The sequence below is a fragment of the Nothoprocta perdicaria genome, unplaced genomic scaffold (assembly GCF_003342845.1).
Source record: "Nothoprocta perdicaria isolate Ctin4 unplaced genomic scaffold, notPer1 scaffold_169, whole genome shotgun sequence".
NCBI lineage: Eukaryota > Metazoa > Chordata > Aves > Tinamiformes > Tinamidae > Nothoprocta > Nothoprocta perdicaria.
Window position 1 is genome coordinate 167082 of NW_020454860.1, and position 16557 is coordinate 183638.

The 16557-nt window shown below is 47.6% G+C and overlaps 1 protein-coding gene across 1 annotated transcript in view; it reads right to left on the minus strand.

The window, feature by feature from the left end:
• Window positions 1–242: 242 nt before the first annotated feature.
• The window catches only part of COL8A1 (collagen type VIII alpha 1 chain), a 30118-nt gene continuing 13803 nt past the window's right edge, over window positions 243–16557 (minus strand). The window contains exons 2-3 of the mRNA XM_026035864.1: window positions 3883–4198; window positions 243–2203 (exon numbers count right to left, since the gene is read on the minus strand). Coding sequence (XP_025891649.1) covers window positions 291–2203; window positions 3883–4195 — 2226 coding nt within the window. The 5' untranslated portion in view covers window positions 4196–4198 and the 3' untranslated portion in view covers window positions 243–290. The remainder of the gene's footprint in view (window positions 2204–3882; window positions 4199–16557) is intronic.

Sequence of the window (16557 nt, forward strand, 5' to 3'; positions counted from 1 at the left end):
CACAGAAATATATAATGTACAGCTAATACGTCCCCATTGGGTACAAAATGACTGTTTATGAACCTGATACACATCTTTAAATATGTTCACCCCAGTTTTTTTTTTTTATAACTAGCTGTGCATAATGTTAAACTTTGTATTTATTCTTTTTGTACAAGATGGTCCGAAATGGTCATTAAATGCATCTTTCATGGTATAAAAGACTGAAGCAGAGAAGAAAGGTTTTGATTTTTTTCTTTCTTTTTTTTTTTTTTTTTCCTTTTGGTCTGATCTTTTTGTTTTGTTTTGTCTTACATGGGATACAATAAATATCCTGAAAAAGATGAGTGAACGTACTGCCCCGCGTAGAGTCCCGCTGCCTGCTCGGAGGGCATCTGCACGTAAACTTTGTCGCCGGGCGCAAGCTGGACCACGGCGCTGCCCGACGCCTGGTCCAGGAAGCCCTTCTTGTACTCGTCGTAGGTGTACATGAGCGGCTCGTTGTTCTTGAACAGGGCCACCCACACGCTGGCCCCTTTGCAGTGCACGTGGTAGGCGAAGTAGTAGACGCCGGGGATCTCGCACGTGAAGATGCCCGTCTGCGGGTTGTAGTTCTGCCGCCCGTTGTAGAGCAGCTTGTCGAACTTCACGGGCACGCCGACCCGCGGGAAGGGCGTCAGCAGCTCCGCCGTGAAGGCCGGCATCTCGTAGACAACGCCGCCAAGGGGCTTCTTGCCCTTCTTGCCCGCGTAGCCGTACGGCGGCTTCACGCCGTCCACGCCGGGACCCGCCTCGGGCATGTACTGTCCCACGGCYGGTGGCGTGGGCGGGATGACCATGGGTGGCCCCGGAGGGCCAGGGGGTCCGGGGGGCCCCTGCAGGCCGGGCTGCCCGGGAGGGCCGAGCGCGCCCGGCTTGCCCGGTGGTCCCTGGAGCCCTGCGGCGCCCGGCTTGCCCACGCCGGGGAAGCCGGGCGGGCCGGGCAGGCCGGGCTCGCCCTTGGCTCCCGGCAGCCCCGGCGGGCCGATGGGCCCGCTGGGCCCCGCGATGCCCGGGATGCCCGAGGGCCCCTGGAGGCCCTGGGCGCCGGGGAGCCCCGGCTCGCCCTTGGGCCCCACCAGCCCCGGCACGCCCGGCAGCCCTGGCAAGCCCTTGTGACCGGCTTCGCCCTTGGGCCCCGTGGGGCCCGGCAGCCCCCGCAGGCCCGGCGGCCCCACTTCCCCGGGGAAACCTGGCTTGCCGGGGAAGCCCTGCAGACCTGGCTCCCCCTTGGGGCCCACGGGGCCTGGTGGCCCTATGGCTCCACCTTCCCCTTTGGGGCCGGGGAAGCCGGCGGCGCCCGGGGGGCCCATGATTCCCGGCAATCCCGGCTGCCCCGGCTCGCCTGGAGGGCCTCCCATGCCCGGGGGCCCCGCGTGTCCTTTCTCGCCCTTGGGTCCCAGGGGGCCGGGCAGGCCGCCCATGCCGCGCTCGCCCTTGGGCCCGGGAAAGCCGGGTTTGCCCACGCCRGGCAGGCCAGGGGGCCCCGGCAGTCCCGGCAAGCCTTGCTCCCCTTTGCCGCCCGGGAAGCCAGGCTGGCCAGGGATGCCGTCCTGGCCTGGCTTCCCAACCCCCGGCAAGCCCGGTGGGCCCTGGATCCCCGGCACCCCCGGGGGCCCCTGCAGCCCCAGCTCTCCTGGGGGGCCGGGTTTACCGATGGGTCCCTGGGGGCCTGGAAACCCGACCATCCCTGGCTTTCCAACCCCTGGCAGTCCCACCGGGCCCGGGGGGCCGGGTAGTCCAGGGGGCCCTTTTAAGCCAGGTAGACCTGGTATCCCAACCCCTTTTTCTCCTTTTGGGCCTGGGATGCCAGGGACTCCTGGAGGCCCCTTCATCCCAGGCTCGCCCTTGGCTCCCGGTTGTCCTGGCAGTCCTGGAGCACCTGCTTTTCCTATGCCAGGAAGTCCATGAGGTCCCGGTGGTCCTTGGGGCCCCGGTATGCCCATGGGCCCCACCTCTCCCTTYGGTCCCATCTCTCCCCTCTGCCCCGGAGGCCCCATGACTCCTGGTTTCCCAGGCATGCCAGGCAAACCTGGTTTCCCAATTCCAGGGTATCCTTGTGGCCCCGGTTTTCCTTTGGCTCCTGGCACTCCGTGGCCAGGAAGTCCTGGTGGCCCTGGTGGCCCTCTTGGTCCAGGCTCACCGGGGGGACCTTGCTCGCCTCTCAAACTGAGCATTGGCATCTCTGGGGAGGGGGAGGAAAAGAAAAAAAGAAGAAAAAAAAGGTGGGGAGAGACAAAAGGTTATTGCAATGTCGTCTTCTGAAAAAACACAAAAGCCATTTTAAGCCAACTGTGCTGCTTGTGATACCTCCTGGTTTTGTGGGAGCTGGGAATGTTGAGCTGGCCAGCAGCCTGCTCCTGATGTTTCAGAGGAAGAGGCTCTTCTTACAGTTTTGCATACCCCAAATTTATATGCATGCTTTTGTTTCCATGAGATAATTATTTGCATCACCTTTGCTTATTTCCTGTGTAAAGCCCTCTCATTTTTACCACTGTTTTCTACCACTGTACAGGCTAGTTTTAAAGACAGCTTCTAGAAAGTTAAGAAATAATAATAATAATAAAAAAAACCCCAACCAACACACCAACCAACCAATCAAATACCTCATCTAGGAAACAAAACCCTGAACTTAGGGACATTCTGCTTTTTATCCCAKGCCGTATATATTAATCTGCTTTTAAAATTTTTGAAGGACAAAGAAGCTGATTGATGCTCTCCTGTTACAGGAGGAGTTCTGGCACGGAAGTACTTTGGATGGAGGGGCTTATATTAGGCTCATCAATTAAATAAGGTTTTATCAGCAAGATGGTTATATGCAGGTTTGACTGCATTTTCACCAAGGCTTAGTTCATATAAAAATCATGGTGGGAACCTACAGCCTTTACCCAGCATTGCTAAGCTACCAGAATGTTTTTACCCAAATCCACAGTTTTATGTGTTTGTGAACACATTTAGCATTTTGGGTCAGGGTAATGGAGCTGCTGCTCGGGAGCGGTTGTGCTGGGGATTAGCAGATTGCCTTCCTAAGTGCAGGTTTCTGTGGTAAGTGGAAAGTCTGGTTCTTCCAGCTCTACTTGGTCCATTTTAGTAAGAAATGAGGAGTTTGGGGGAAGGGGACGGCTGAGGTTTCAGAGCCAGAGAATTAACTGCTCTTTGTGAGGCAGAAACGTCCCCTCTCTGCCCGTTTTCTGTTTTATGCACATTGAAAAACCTCCTTTGCTGGCAGAATGGGCGGGTTTGACATGTTCAGAAGCTCCAAAAATAGGCCCTGAATTCTTCCCTTTCCCACTGAGGCCAGCGGAGGCTGCGGTTACTCCAAACCCTTAAAGGGTAAAAACCCTTAAAAGGGCAAAGAGTTAATCAAGCCCTAGGTCATGGAGACCTCTCTATCCCTGCCAGGATTTTAGGACTAGGAGCATCCCTCTGTGTTTTGGACTTTCTTGTTGTTTTCTTCAAGATTCTAGCAATTTTCAAACCACCTTTACTGAATACTGCAAATACGTGTAAATGCAGACTTGTGCAGCAATACCCCGTATGAGTGTCTCAGTTACTCCTCCTATACATAGCCTACAGAAAGCTAACTTCATGCTCAAAAGAACACTTTGTGTGTTTTTTCTCCAAGTCACAGAGTCAGGACAAAACTGCAATATTTCCCTAAACTCCAAGGTGAAATATTAAAATAAGCTTTTAATACTTATTTTAACACTTTTAATACTGGTTGCTGCAGTGATAGCAATCAGCTTGGTGCTGTGTCAAATTGCTCGCAGCCCTGACCCACGCTGTTTATTTACCCAGGGCAAATGGGGTGACAGAGAGATGCATGTGACAGTGCAGTGCTGGCACTGGCCGTGCCAAACCTACCTTTTTCTTTCTTTGGAGCCATGTCCTTGCCGAGCAGAGGCATCTGTGGGACCTCCTTCATGTACTGAGGCAGGTGGGGATACTCCTTCCCGTACTGCATGTGCGGCACCTCCTTGCCCATGTGCTGCATCGGGATGCCTTCCTTGCCCAGCGGCATGTGAGGTACTTGTTGTCCGAGGGCTTGGTACTGGGGCACCTGGGGTGGCAGCTGCTTGATCCCATAGTAGACACCACCCTGGATGGATCTCACCAGCTCCAAGTAAATGGTGACAGTCACCACCAGCAGCTGCACAGGGATTAGCAGCACAGCCATGGCCTGCAAAACAAAAACAAAAATATACCACAGTTGGTACAAAAGCTTTAAAGGTCTCTGTACTGCGTATTTCCCATGGTGACCAATGTGTCCTCCTCGTATTCTGCAGGAAACCATTCCCCAAACTCCAGAACCTTCTCTGGTTATTTTATACATCATCCTTGTGGTTGTCCATCCTATAGGCAGCCCTGCGTCTGTGTTATAGACTCTTACTTGGATACTACCATTACCACAAGGGTTCTTATCCACATTTGGTTTTATATTAGATCTAGTTCYGCACTTATGGTTGCCACCTCTATAGTGTGTTTCCACCATGCTGSGCATCTAGGCAAAAATAGGAGCTGCACTGCAGAAACTGGGTGTCAGGGACTGGAAACGAGGCACAGGCTGGGCCAGGCTCCTTGAGGGGCATGCTGGAAGGAGTGAGAGGAAGCRCATGTCTTAGCGGCATCAGTAGCTAGGTTTAGTCAGGGATCTCTTAATTGAGGTCTTCTTTTTGGCTAAGGGAAGTAAATGATCAACTTCTGCTGTGCATTTCCTAGCCCTGCAGGCTCAGGTTCTGCTGTTCTTCTTTCAGGCTCTAACCCCACCGGAGTGTTCAGCCAGCGGGACAGGGCCGCCCCGGGCTGCCGGCTCCATGGCCACCTCCTGGCAGGAGCAGAGGCACCCGCTCCGGCCTCCTTGGTGGCAGGGCCTCTTTTGTCCTCTGCCTTAGCACAATTTAAGCTGCCGCCTGCTTGTCCCACATAGCCTTCACTTTGTTTTGGCACTACTGGCATTAATCAGCTCAGGAACTGCCTACGCAGGCACAGGTTTGGGGCAGGCTGAGGCAGCAGCAGGCTCTGTCTGCGCCCTGCGGTTCAACGGTCTCACTGTCCATGCCCCTGCTCAGCACAGAAGCCAAATCCCCCTCTTTCAAAGTGCACAAGCCTCATACATACATACCACCCACTGCTATGTAAAAGTATTTTAAATCCAAGCCATGCACCTGGCGGGAGGCCACCCCCGCCTTGGCACAGCTTTCCCAAATGGCTCCTCAAGATTAGGCCCCAGAGCAGTGGCTGAGGGGGGAGCACAGTGGGGACAGGTGAGCACAGGTGTCATGGAGCTGCTTTTAATACCCCCTATTTATCATAAGCCCAGCCTGGTCCAGGGTGCAGCTGTATGCAATGAAAGAGCCTGTTAGCCTCTGACCGAGCCAGGTATGTTTAGCTTCCTGCTCCCTCCATCTGGTTTTTAGGGCCTTCAGAGGGGTCTTGTAGGTGCTTCCTTCCTGCCTCCAGCCATGGTTGAGGTCAAACCTAGTATGATCCCATCTGCCCAGAGGCACCAGGCTCTGTGTGGGATGTATGCACAAAGCCTGAAAGTAGGAGGCCTGGAGCTCGAGGTGGTTGTGCCACCACCAGTGGTGGCACCCACAGCATGGTCCAAGGTGGCAATGGGCATTGCTCTCCCCGTGAGGACCTCAATGACATGTTCTTGGAGGACTGCCTGAGCACTCTGCAGCATAGGAGAGGTAGGTGGCATTTGGGGAAGGAAGCTTCGTATATGGATGAGGTGGGAGTAACTGTCCTCYATATAGCAGTGTGGTGTGGGGGACTTCTCTTGGAATGGCCTCCATGCACCTTCCAAGKTGGGATTTTGGGAAGGAACGTGCAATCTGAGAGTGTGAACAGGCTGCAGGCAGCACTGAGCCCTGGCAGAAGGCTCCCTGAAGGGAGCAGCAGAGCTTGAGAGATCAACCCCAGGGCTGTTGACTCTCACTTTCCTCACTAGGCACTACACCGCTTGGCTCAAACCCTGGGAGTTTTGCTGTGGGGTTTCACAGAGAAACCTTTCCCTGTATGATTCCTGCTGTCGCTAACTGCCTGGCACTGGTGGCTGTTAGGGGTTTTTCCCTGTATTTGCCCATAGCTCCCCCTAGAGGTTCAAATTCTCAATTCACGTCGCCTCCACAAAACACTTGGTAAAATGCCTGCTCCTTTCTTAAAACGCTTTTCTGACATTTTGCTCTGTGAAATCTATTTACTCTCTCAACAGAAATTAATGTATATTATTAGTGGAGGTGTAAATGGGCACTAAATTAAAATTGTACAGGTAATTCTGATACTTTCCTTTTTTTTTTTGCCTTTCAAAATATTTTAAAAAATAATCAAAAGAAGCTGGATTCACTAATCTTATCATTGATGATGATAACATTTTATCTTCTGTCTAATCTCTGTGTTTTGTTTTAACAGCAGAAATATTAGTGAGTAAACACTAGGTGGAGCATGTGTTACACAGCTGAATTTCCAGTTTGGCTCTTAGGAATTTTAAGGTCTAGGATGTAACCAGCTGCTATGTGGCCAGGAAAACCAGAGCCCAGATGTAAAGGAATAAGTGCAGAGAAAACCCAAGCTCAGCTGCTCATCCTTGCTCAGCAAAGCAGTTAAGTGCTTCATCTCCACTGAGTTCAATGTGCCCTGTTGCTTTAAGCTGGATGTTTGGCTTGGTTAGGGCTCTAGGATGGAGTAGTTGGGGTTAAAACTTATCGGCAGTCTCTTCCAAGAAGATAGGGCCTGTGGCTCAGCTGAGGGATGATACATGATCATCATTCTGTGTCTTCCTTGATTTTAGGTTGTCCCCACTCTCTCTTCTGTCAGCCTTTCCATTTCTTTACTTGCTGCAACAGACAATTGACYGTATCGTTGACCATCTGTACTTGGATAGGGTTAGTGCTTGTATTGGTGTGCAGGGAAAATCCCAGCTACTGAAAAATTTGCAGCTCTCTGCATCTGTTCTAAATGAAAGGCCTTCTCTGTGTGGAGGGAGAAATGCAGTGTAAACCTAAAAAAATGTTAGGAGTCATTGGGTGATTTGGGATTATTATTGAAACCTAGAAGTACAAAGGACAGGATGGATTTTGAAAAATGAGGTGATTAAAATAATGCTTTGGCTGCTTTGCTGTTCTGGTGGCCAGTTACTTTTTTTAAGCAAAAGAACTTTGATGGAGTAAGTGGAAAAAGAGGTAGATAAAATTCCTTTGGATTTTGTTTTCTCTTTGCTTTTATTACAGAACGTGGGTTGTGTATAATTGGGAGCTGTACAAAATAATTGAAAAACAGACACCAGTCTGTCCACAGTTCAGGGTGAACTTAACCTCCAAATGATAGTGACTGAACTTGTCTTAGGCTGCCAACCATAATGCAACCCACCTGCAATTTAATTGACGTGACCATAGAGCACATTAGATGCCTTTATGTGTGGAAATTTTGAGGGGRAAATTGGGCAAGGCTTTTAAGAAATAGGAAGGTTCCAGAAAATGATATGATCTCACTGCATCTGTGTTTCTTTAATGTGTTTTTTTGATTCATCATAACAAATATCATCATGGCCTCAAAGTTACAAATTTGTTCAAATCCATTGATTTGTCCCAGCTGGTACCTGTGATGAGCTCTGGTGGAAGGTGAGGGTCTAGTTACTACATACCCTGCACTAGGCTGGGTCTTCAGTGTTGCAGATCATGGCTTGTTCCATCCTAGTTGGCTCCTCTAAGATACATATTTATGTATGTAGAGGAGGAAGCTGAAGTGTTTTTTGTCTTGCAGGCTGTTTCTGAAAGCTTAGGTGTGTAGCTGCAGTTTGAGAGCCTCACTTGAAGGCTGCCAGCATCTCTAAATGCCTGGGATCTACTGGAACTATTGCTCTTACRTTTTGAAAGAGACTTATAGAAACCCTCCAATATTTGGGATCTAGAGAATGCATAAATAGCAAAAACAGACTCCTAAGTGCTGGCAGCACTTAAGGAAAATACCAGAGGGGTAGAAATCTGTGTGAAATATGCAGCCAGAGTACAAGACTTCCTATGCCTTTCACCCTTGTCTCAGCAATGCAGGGATCATCTCCACACACATCTTTGCTATACAGTTCAGTGAGCTTTCAAAGGTATCTGTCAGCAGAGCAGTAAGTCAGCTTTGGAATGGGCTTTTCCTGGGTTTCTGCCAGAAAGGAAGGGATGTGTGTCTGTTTATGGCAGGTATATCAGTACGTGCACCTATCTCCTCTAGACCTGAGGAGAACAATGTTCTACCTTACTTCATAACATCTGAAGCAAGACAGGAAAAGTTGCCTGCCTTGACTCACTGCTTCAGAGATGGTTACAGCTCCTGTGTGGCAAGTGGTGTGACATGTTGATTTGCTCTGATCCTGTTCAGATTAGCTCTGGCTACTCTGCAACCACTTTGCTTTACCTAGGCTGGCCCAAGCAATTTGAGGATGGAGGGGCAGGAATCATCCCAAAGCCCAGTGCTCAGCTCCTTGTATGTGAATGTGTGTGGTTTGTGCCCTGGGTGAGAGAGAATGCTGGTCTCTGGGGAAAAAAAAAAATGCATTTTTACATGTGAAGCTCAAGTGAGAACATTTCTCAATCATCTTTTCTGGCATAGCTTTTCTCCTGAGAAAACAAGGAAGGATYTCCCTCTGGCTATTTGCAGTTGTCAGTAGAAACTGCAGACAAAACAAAACGAACCAGTGGCCATAACACTTAAATTGGTGTGAAGGAATAATGATTGTTTAAAGCTAACTGTGTRAAGAAGGTATGGAAACAGGGATGTCTGCCCACATGGTTCTTAATTATAGGTGGCCTTGCAAAGAGTGGAAGCCAGGCCTTGATTAACTATGTGTTATAGGGAAGTAATTGCTCTTCAACCAGCTTGGGTTTCCCTGTATAAGGTTAGATCCAGGAATAGGGCTACAGTGCCATATGCAGATGCATCCAGTTGAGTGATGTTTATCCTGCCTGAGAAGGTCAAACATTCTCCCTGAGACTAACCCTAAAGGCTTCATTTACTGCATTTGACTTTATTTTTGTGATCAGTGACTTGCTGTGTTTCCTAGGGGTGCATGTGGCACGGAGAGCAGGTCTYGGTGACTGAACTCCTCTGTAGGAATGCTTCCCATGGGAGCTACCTACATCTGCAGAGACTTTCTTTCCATGGTGCAGGGGGTATTTGCTAATGCTCAGGTTTCAGCATGGAAAAAATGACTATTGCAAAACTCATGGAACAAATCATAGCAACTTTGCAGAGTTCATGTCTAGCAGGCAGCTGCTAAAACTGTTTGGTGCAAAAGGCCAAATTATCTATGATGTTTGACTGGAATATTGCTTGTGGCTGTAGACATACAGTGGCCCTCAGTGGTCATTCCCTTTGCTTTCCCCAAGCTCAGAGGCATGTGACAGCACAAGCTGAGTGCAAAAAATGTGCCTGTAAGAGGAAAGCTGTTAAGATAATGACCAATTTGCTGTTTTCGTTCTTTGTATTAGTTGRACAAGCCTGGTAACAAATTAACCTATACTGTTTTTGTTCTGTATAGATCTAGTTCCCTAACCCTCCATATGATATACATACATCTATTTCAGATTTCTTTGATTATGGTTYCATGAGCTGAAGAGCAACAGATTAATCTCCAGATGCTTTTAAGTCACTTTGCATTTGTAAACTATGTAAATCCATTTTTTTTCCCCAAAGAAAYTTAGCACAGGCTGAGAGGAGCAGCTGTAGAGGAGGAGCATTGGATCAAGGTGTTATTTCACGTATTCCCACTTCACCCCAGTGAGCAGCTGCAGTGACTCCCATGGGCATTAAGTGCCTGACTTATTTTTTGCAAGCAGTGCAGCARTGCATAAACTACTTGGCTGGTGACCTTCCTAGTAGGACAGTGTTGCTGTATTCAAGGACACAATTTCAAAACTTAATTTTTTTTTTGAAGTTCTCTGCATTGCTGATCTCCTCTGAGGACTAATTTGTTAGTTGCTGAGCACCTTCTGAAGGGATCTGAGCAGTCTCTGTACTGCACAGAGACTGAACATTTAGGGGRAAATCCTATTTTGAGGGGTTAGAAAAAGCAACACACTTGTAGACAAATAATTTTGTATGTGCTCAGTGTCTTGGTTGCTATGTAAGACATAAGTGGTCACTGAAGGTAAAACTTTTTTTTTTTCCTCTCCCAGTGACAAAATCTTGTTTGCTAAAGACAGGCATATATTTTCCAATTTGCAATTAAAATAAACTTAGCTTAAGGTTTATCTTTTTGAAAGCTCGGTGCTAATCCATGTTAGCTTGAAGTAAAGACAGGAAAATGCTACTGGACACAAATTTCCTGTTCAAGTTAAGCACTTTCAAAATACAAAACAAGGGTAACTGCCTTGATTTTATTTTCCTCAGTAGCAAATGCAAGGATGTTGAAGAGAACAGTCTCTGTGCTGGGGTATATTCACACTTTCAGGAAAACATGGTTGTTCTGGGTCTGGCTTTTACACAAGCAGTTTTGAGGTCCTTCATCATTTTCCCTTTAGCCATAATATTTGTTTCTTTAGCAGGCAGGTAGTTTGCCTCACTAGTTCTGTAATGGTCTGTATATGCAGTAGGAAAGAGCTCATGGCAAACTAAGAATGATGTTCAAGGTAACCGTGTGGTGTCTCTTGTAGAACTCTTGCACAGAAACCAAGCCTAGTTTTTGGGTTTTTTCTTTCTTTTTCCACTCCTTTTTTTAACTGTCCCCTCCAAGGAAACAAAGTAGTGTTGAATGTCTGTGTTCAATTTGGATAACTGAGAAACAGCTATTATTCAGTATGTTAAAAGTAAATTAAATCATATTTTGCTCCAGGTCTAAACAACTGTAACTGATTATCATGCGGTATTTAGTAAATCTGACACAGTAATAACAAGGATTGTCACAATAAACATTTTTAAATGTACCCATGCATAAACCTGCTGCTAATGGGGAATATTCAACATGTCGTGAATGTCCATTTCTAATTTTTTAAAATTCAAAATGGTGCTTGAAGTGACTTTCCTAGAGAAGTGTGAGAACATGTAAAGTAAATGGTATAATCTTATCAAAAAAGATGAACAAGAAGCTCACTTTGACTTCAGTGATATTTATATGTTTTTTTCTTGCAATGCTGGCGTTTATCTGTTTCATTCTAGAAATGAATCTACAAATGGATAGAGGCAGTTGCTTTAGTCTTCTCCAATTACATTTTTCATGTGCTTACATTGCGTAGTAACCTATACATCCTTATGAAAATGGCACTCCTGGTTTCCTCTGCGTATTGCTTCCAAGCAGTATACTTAGGCATATATATCTCTGCCTCTATGTATATATGAACATATTGTCTGCATATCCCTAGGTATGTGTACATATATATGAAAACAGAAAGAATTGGAGGTGACCATGATGAGAAAGGAGGAATTAGGCTGTGCAGACTGAATTATACCATCTTCAGTGACCTGTCCACATGGAGCCTGCTGGATGCCCACCTAGGTGCACCTGGCCAGGCTTCCCCATCTCGCTGGGCATGGTTAGTTTGGCACCTCCAGGCTCAGTCCCAGGCTATGGATCCTACCTAAAAGTGGAGCTCAAGGTCCACGATGACATTCAGATGTTCGGCTCAAGCAACCCTCCTAATGGACAGTGACCTCCTAAAGGTCTCTGAGCATCTGGCACAGAGTAGCTTGCTGGAAAATGCCCGAGAGCTACAGGTGGTGGGACTGCAGGGAGCAGTGACCGGCTGGGCAGAGCCAGCCAGGTGCCTGCAGTCCGAGGGCCACGCGGTGGCCAGTACCAAACTGGTTTGTGCAAACCGGTGTTTGGCCTCAGGTTGAGGAGGAAGGACCAGCCTAGCAGGGGGCTGCAGGCAGAAAAGCCTGCAAGTTTAATTACGGGACTAGAGCCAACTGCAGGTGGCATTTAGCAAATATCTGCCTCTGTCTTCCTATTCTCTGCCATGTGGCACATGCTTTTCCTCTGCCTGATGCTCCCTAATGGGCAGCTGGCTTCAATGGAGGTCTTTGCAGACCTGGCCATGAGCTCCCTGTTTGGCTGTGTGGGGCAGGTAAAGCAGAGCCTGAGCCCTTGGGTGCTYGATGTGGGATGCTGCCTGCCATGGGCATGCGCTCCCTCCCGGGGACCATGTATAATTTCATTTTGGTCATGACAATGATTTATCTTCCTTGCAACATCTCTAATTATCATCTATCTATGTCCTGGAATAAGTATTACGCAGTGAGTGCAGATATCTGTGAACATAACATAAGCAGGGTGGTGGTGGGTATGTTTTTCAATCCCCCTCAGACAAGCTAGGCTCTGCTTGGCACCAAACCTGAAGAGCTTAAGCCAAAGTTGCCAGTCTGGCTTTGTGCCTCATTAGCTTGGGATGAGGGAAACCAGTGCTGTACTGGAGAGCTGCTGGGTCCCTCTGTGGGTTACTGCCACCCGAGAAGCATGGAGCACAGGGGCTCCCTGCAGCAGCCTGATGTCCTGGGACACTTGATCTGGAGTCTGTTGGTCCCTGCTGTGGGCAGGAAGGTTTAAAGGGGCTAAATCTGGACTCCTTGGTATCAGTGATGAAATAGGAGCTTCTCAGATACTTAGAGCTATGATTCCCCTCATCATCTTGCTTTTCAGCTGTGTGTATGTGCTGGTGCTGTTAAGTGCTTTACAGAGGTCTAGAGGGAGGCAATCAACCAMTGACAAGGTAGCAAGACCTCATATCTTGTGCAGAGTTTGATTTTTGGGTAACCAGATCTTTGGTCCAAGTGTTTGTTACATAAAAGCTTTGTTTCATGTGCCCCTTGGTAGTGACTGTATTTAGACTTTGCAACCTGGACAGCGTTTGCTTTAACAGTCCTGGGAGCTCTGAAGTGATAAAGCAAGAAATCTGGGCAGGAATCTGAAGGACTTGGCTTGATCTTCACTTGAAAGAATTGTTCCCTATGACTCCAGGTTCAATCCCGAGGCCTTAAGCTTTGCCTTCTTGCCATAAAACTTGCTTGATTGCCTCTTTCTGAAACTGGCAAAGCCCAGTGTTTTCTGCTCGTTTTTTTTTCTCTTTGATGGTGTACAAAATGTGTTCCCTTACCTCTTGCCCTCACATTGCTTTATGACTCTCCCCCTCAAATAAAAGCAAAAGAGCTTGGAGAATATTTTGGAGATAATTCATTACTATTTCCAATATTTCTGTTCACTGGGCTTTGAGGAGTCCATCAATACAGTGGCTTTTCTCCCTTATTTTTCTTTTGCTGTGTCCTAACTTTACAGCTCCTCAGAACCAAAGTCCAGTCCAAGGGTGACAGAAACAAATCAAAGTTTCTAAAATCATTCTTGAAGGAGAAAAGAGAGAGAAAGAGGAGAGAGGAAGAAAAATAAAAAACAAACAAACAAAAAAGACCAAAYAAAAAACACATAAACCTAAACCTTTCTGAGCCCTTTTTGGGATGGATGTCTGCCATTAGAAAGATTCCTGCCCTGTGCATATTTTCCCTACTTTTTGGAAGAAATTATCTTGCTTTAAAAGGTTCAGTGTACCATGACCAGCAAAATGTTCATCTAGGACATTTTAAAATTATTTAGCACCAGTTATTTTGTGTTTTATTGCCAATTGTTAYAGATATGGTCATATTTGTTAGGATGTGTTGATCTGGGTCATGACCTGACACTGTTCCTTTCACACAAACCAAGCGGTTTCTGTTTCGTGATCCTGTTTGCTACAAGTGTAATGTTTTCATGCTGTTCGTCTTGATGACAAAACAGCAACAGAATCCAAATACACATTCAGTTAAGCTATTTAGAAATGGGGCTATTAATTTTCATAAGAGTAGTTGAGAAAAACRGGAAAATGCAGGCCAGTCAGTCTCACCTCCATGTCTGTATGAGGGGAGGCTGAGAGCTGAGCCCAGCTGAGCTGGGCTGGCTTAGTCTGGACAGGAGAAGGCTGGGAGAGGATCTTAACAGCGTGTGTGAATATCTTAAGGGAGAGATTCAAGAGGAAGGATTCAGGCTCTTCTCAATGGTGGCCAGCGACATGACGAGCAACAGCCACAGATTAAAGCCAAGGAAACTGAGTTTGAGGGAAAAACGCTAGACTGTGAGGTGACAGCACAGGCACAGGTTGTCCAGAGACCCCTTCTCTGGCAATATTCAAAACCTGATTCTGTTTGATCTGGGGGGCAGATTATGGGCTGACAAGATGCTGGATTTTTAACAGTGGATCAAAAACTAGTTGTTACTCAAATGCACTTCATCACACAACCACTTGACTAGTCAATGGAAGATGGACAAGGAGTGAAATCTGTTGTTAACAGGTATGGACTCTACCCAGGTCAGACCTCTCTGTCTACAGATACAGAAATAAAGCTACCTTGAAACTCTCAAACAACTTTCAAGCCGAGTTTTGAAACATGCTACAGAGGTCTGAGTCGGTGAATACTAAGAACAAATGTTTGGCTTGCCTCTATGAACCACAGCAGAGAAAAAGAATAATTGTGAAACATACTTTAAATAATAAAAACTGCTTATCTTGKATCCATGCAAATATACATTTTCATTTAAAAGTCTGCAAACTAAAAAATAAATCAAGTTAGGGTTTAGGGTTTATTTTTTTTCCAGAAGTTTTGACTTGAATTTCTTTTGTGTTTGATCCTAAAGATGCCCTGAGACAGCATATATGTGATCCCTATATGTGATCTAATGTGCTTTGGTTAGAAACAGTTGGAATTGCTCTGTCCTTCACCATGGAATAACCTAACCAAGAGCTGAGGGAAATCCAAGTTGAGAACTGACCAGTTAATACCACTACTCATTTAAGTTTCCCAGCTCCGCTTCAAGAGAAGCAATATAAAATTGTGCTCAGAATAGCCCTTTGAACCTATGGTCAGAGGTTACTGTAAGAAGAAATGTAAAATGGAGATAAAATGGCCAGTGCTCAGTTTTCCTCATTAATTTTCTCAAAATGTCTGCAGTGGGAATTGTCCGTTGCATTTCTGTGGCATCCCAGCCAGGATGGAGGACTGATCCAGTGGTGATGGGTTGAAGAGCAGGCTGCTGCACAGCTCCTAAACTGCATCCCTTGCACCTGCCTACAGCACTGCAAAGCAGAGGTGGCTTTTGAAGCACACAGGGTGATAGGATTGTGGGGATGGGGGCAGTAAAACATTTGGTGGCTGTTGCCTGGTCAGCAGGCAGCTGAAGYCCTTTTGAAGGGGTGCCTGGTCTGAGTGCCCAAACCTTCCTGGGTGCATGGAGGGGCCTTGGGGGCTGGCTGAGCATGGCCAGCTTTGAGATGGGGCCCTGTGTCCCTTGTCCCCTGCCCCAGGCCACCCCATGTGCACTGGGCAGGTTGCTGCTCGGAGAGGGGATGGGGAAGGGCCACCTGAACTGCCCCTCATCAAGGCAGGGCTTAACCTGCCCTTCTGCAGCCTGGGCAAGTAGCTGCTCCAGCCCCTGCGGTCTTTGAAGGGAAGAAAATATTGACACCCACCTTCAAAAAGAGGATTTGGGGCTGTAAGAACTTAAATCCCCAGGAGAGCTGGGGTTTAGGATGATCTGCAGTCCTCAGCTTTTCCTATTTGRCTGCCTTGGGCAGCGCCCCAAACAGTGGCTCCTGTGAATCCTGCTCTGAGGCACTTACTCTCCTTAGACGCCAAGACTCCATACGTGCACGTAATCCTGGCATGTGGACTCCATTAGGGGGCCAGATGCACACATCCCTTCATGGATTAAGATCTGAAAGAGCCTATATCCTCTGTTATCAGTCAATTAAGGCCTCCATCTTTCCCTGCCAGTTCTCCTTTTTTGTTTTAAAATCCAAACTTTTAAAAACACACACATATTCTATTTGATTTTGCTTCTATCTGTGCAGAGGAATGGTTGAGGCAGGTGCTGGCCATTTCCAGGACAATACAGCTAAGACAGGAGTGGCTGCCTTCATAAAATCCTCAGTTACTGAACCTGGTTCATTGTAGTGAAACCATGTTCTTCCCTCCAAGCTTTCACCACTTGATTCTTACTAAAAAGTTCAGGGGTACATATAGTCCATGCCTGAGCTAAATCAAAGGAAAATCCCCTAAGCAGAGATGTGACTAGGAAGGGAAGGAGCGTCTTGGTTCGTCAGGGTCGGTCCTCGGTCCAGTCCTGTTCAACTTGTTCATTAACGACCTGGATGAAGGGCTGGAGTGCTCCCTCAGCAAGTTTGCCAATGATACCAAACTGGGAGGAGTAGCTGATGGCCCTGAGGGCTGTGTTGCCATCCAGAGGGACCTGGACAGACTGGAGGACTGGGCGGTGAGAAACCTCATGAAGTTCAACAAGGGCAAGTGCAGGGTCCTGCACTTGGGGAGGAATAACCCCGGACACCAGTACAGATTAGGGGTTGACCTGCTGGAGAGCAGCCCCGCAGAGAAGGACCTSGGTGTCRTGGTGGATGACAAGATGACCATGAGGCAGCAGTGTGCCCTGGTGGCCAAGAAGGCCAACGGGATCCTGGGGTGCATTAAGAGAAGAGTGTCTCCAGCAGGTCGAGGGAGGTGATCATCCCTCTCTAC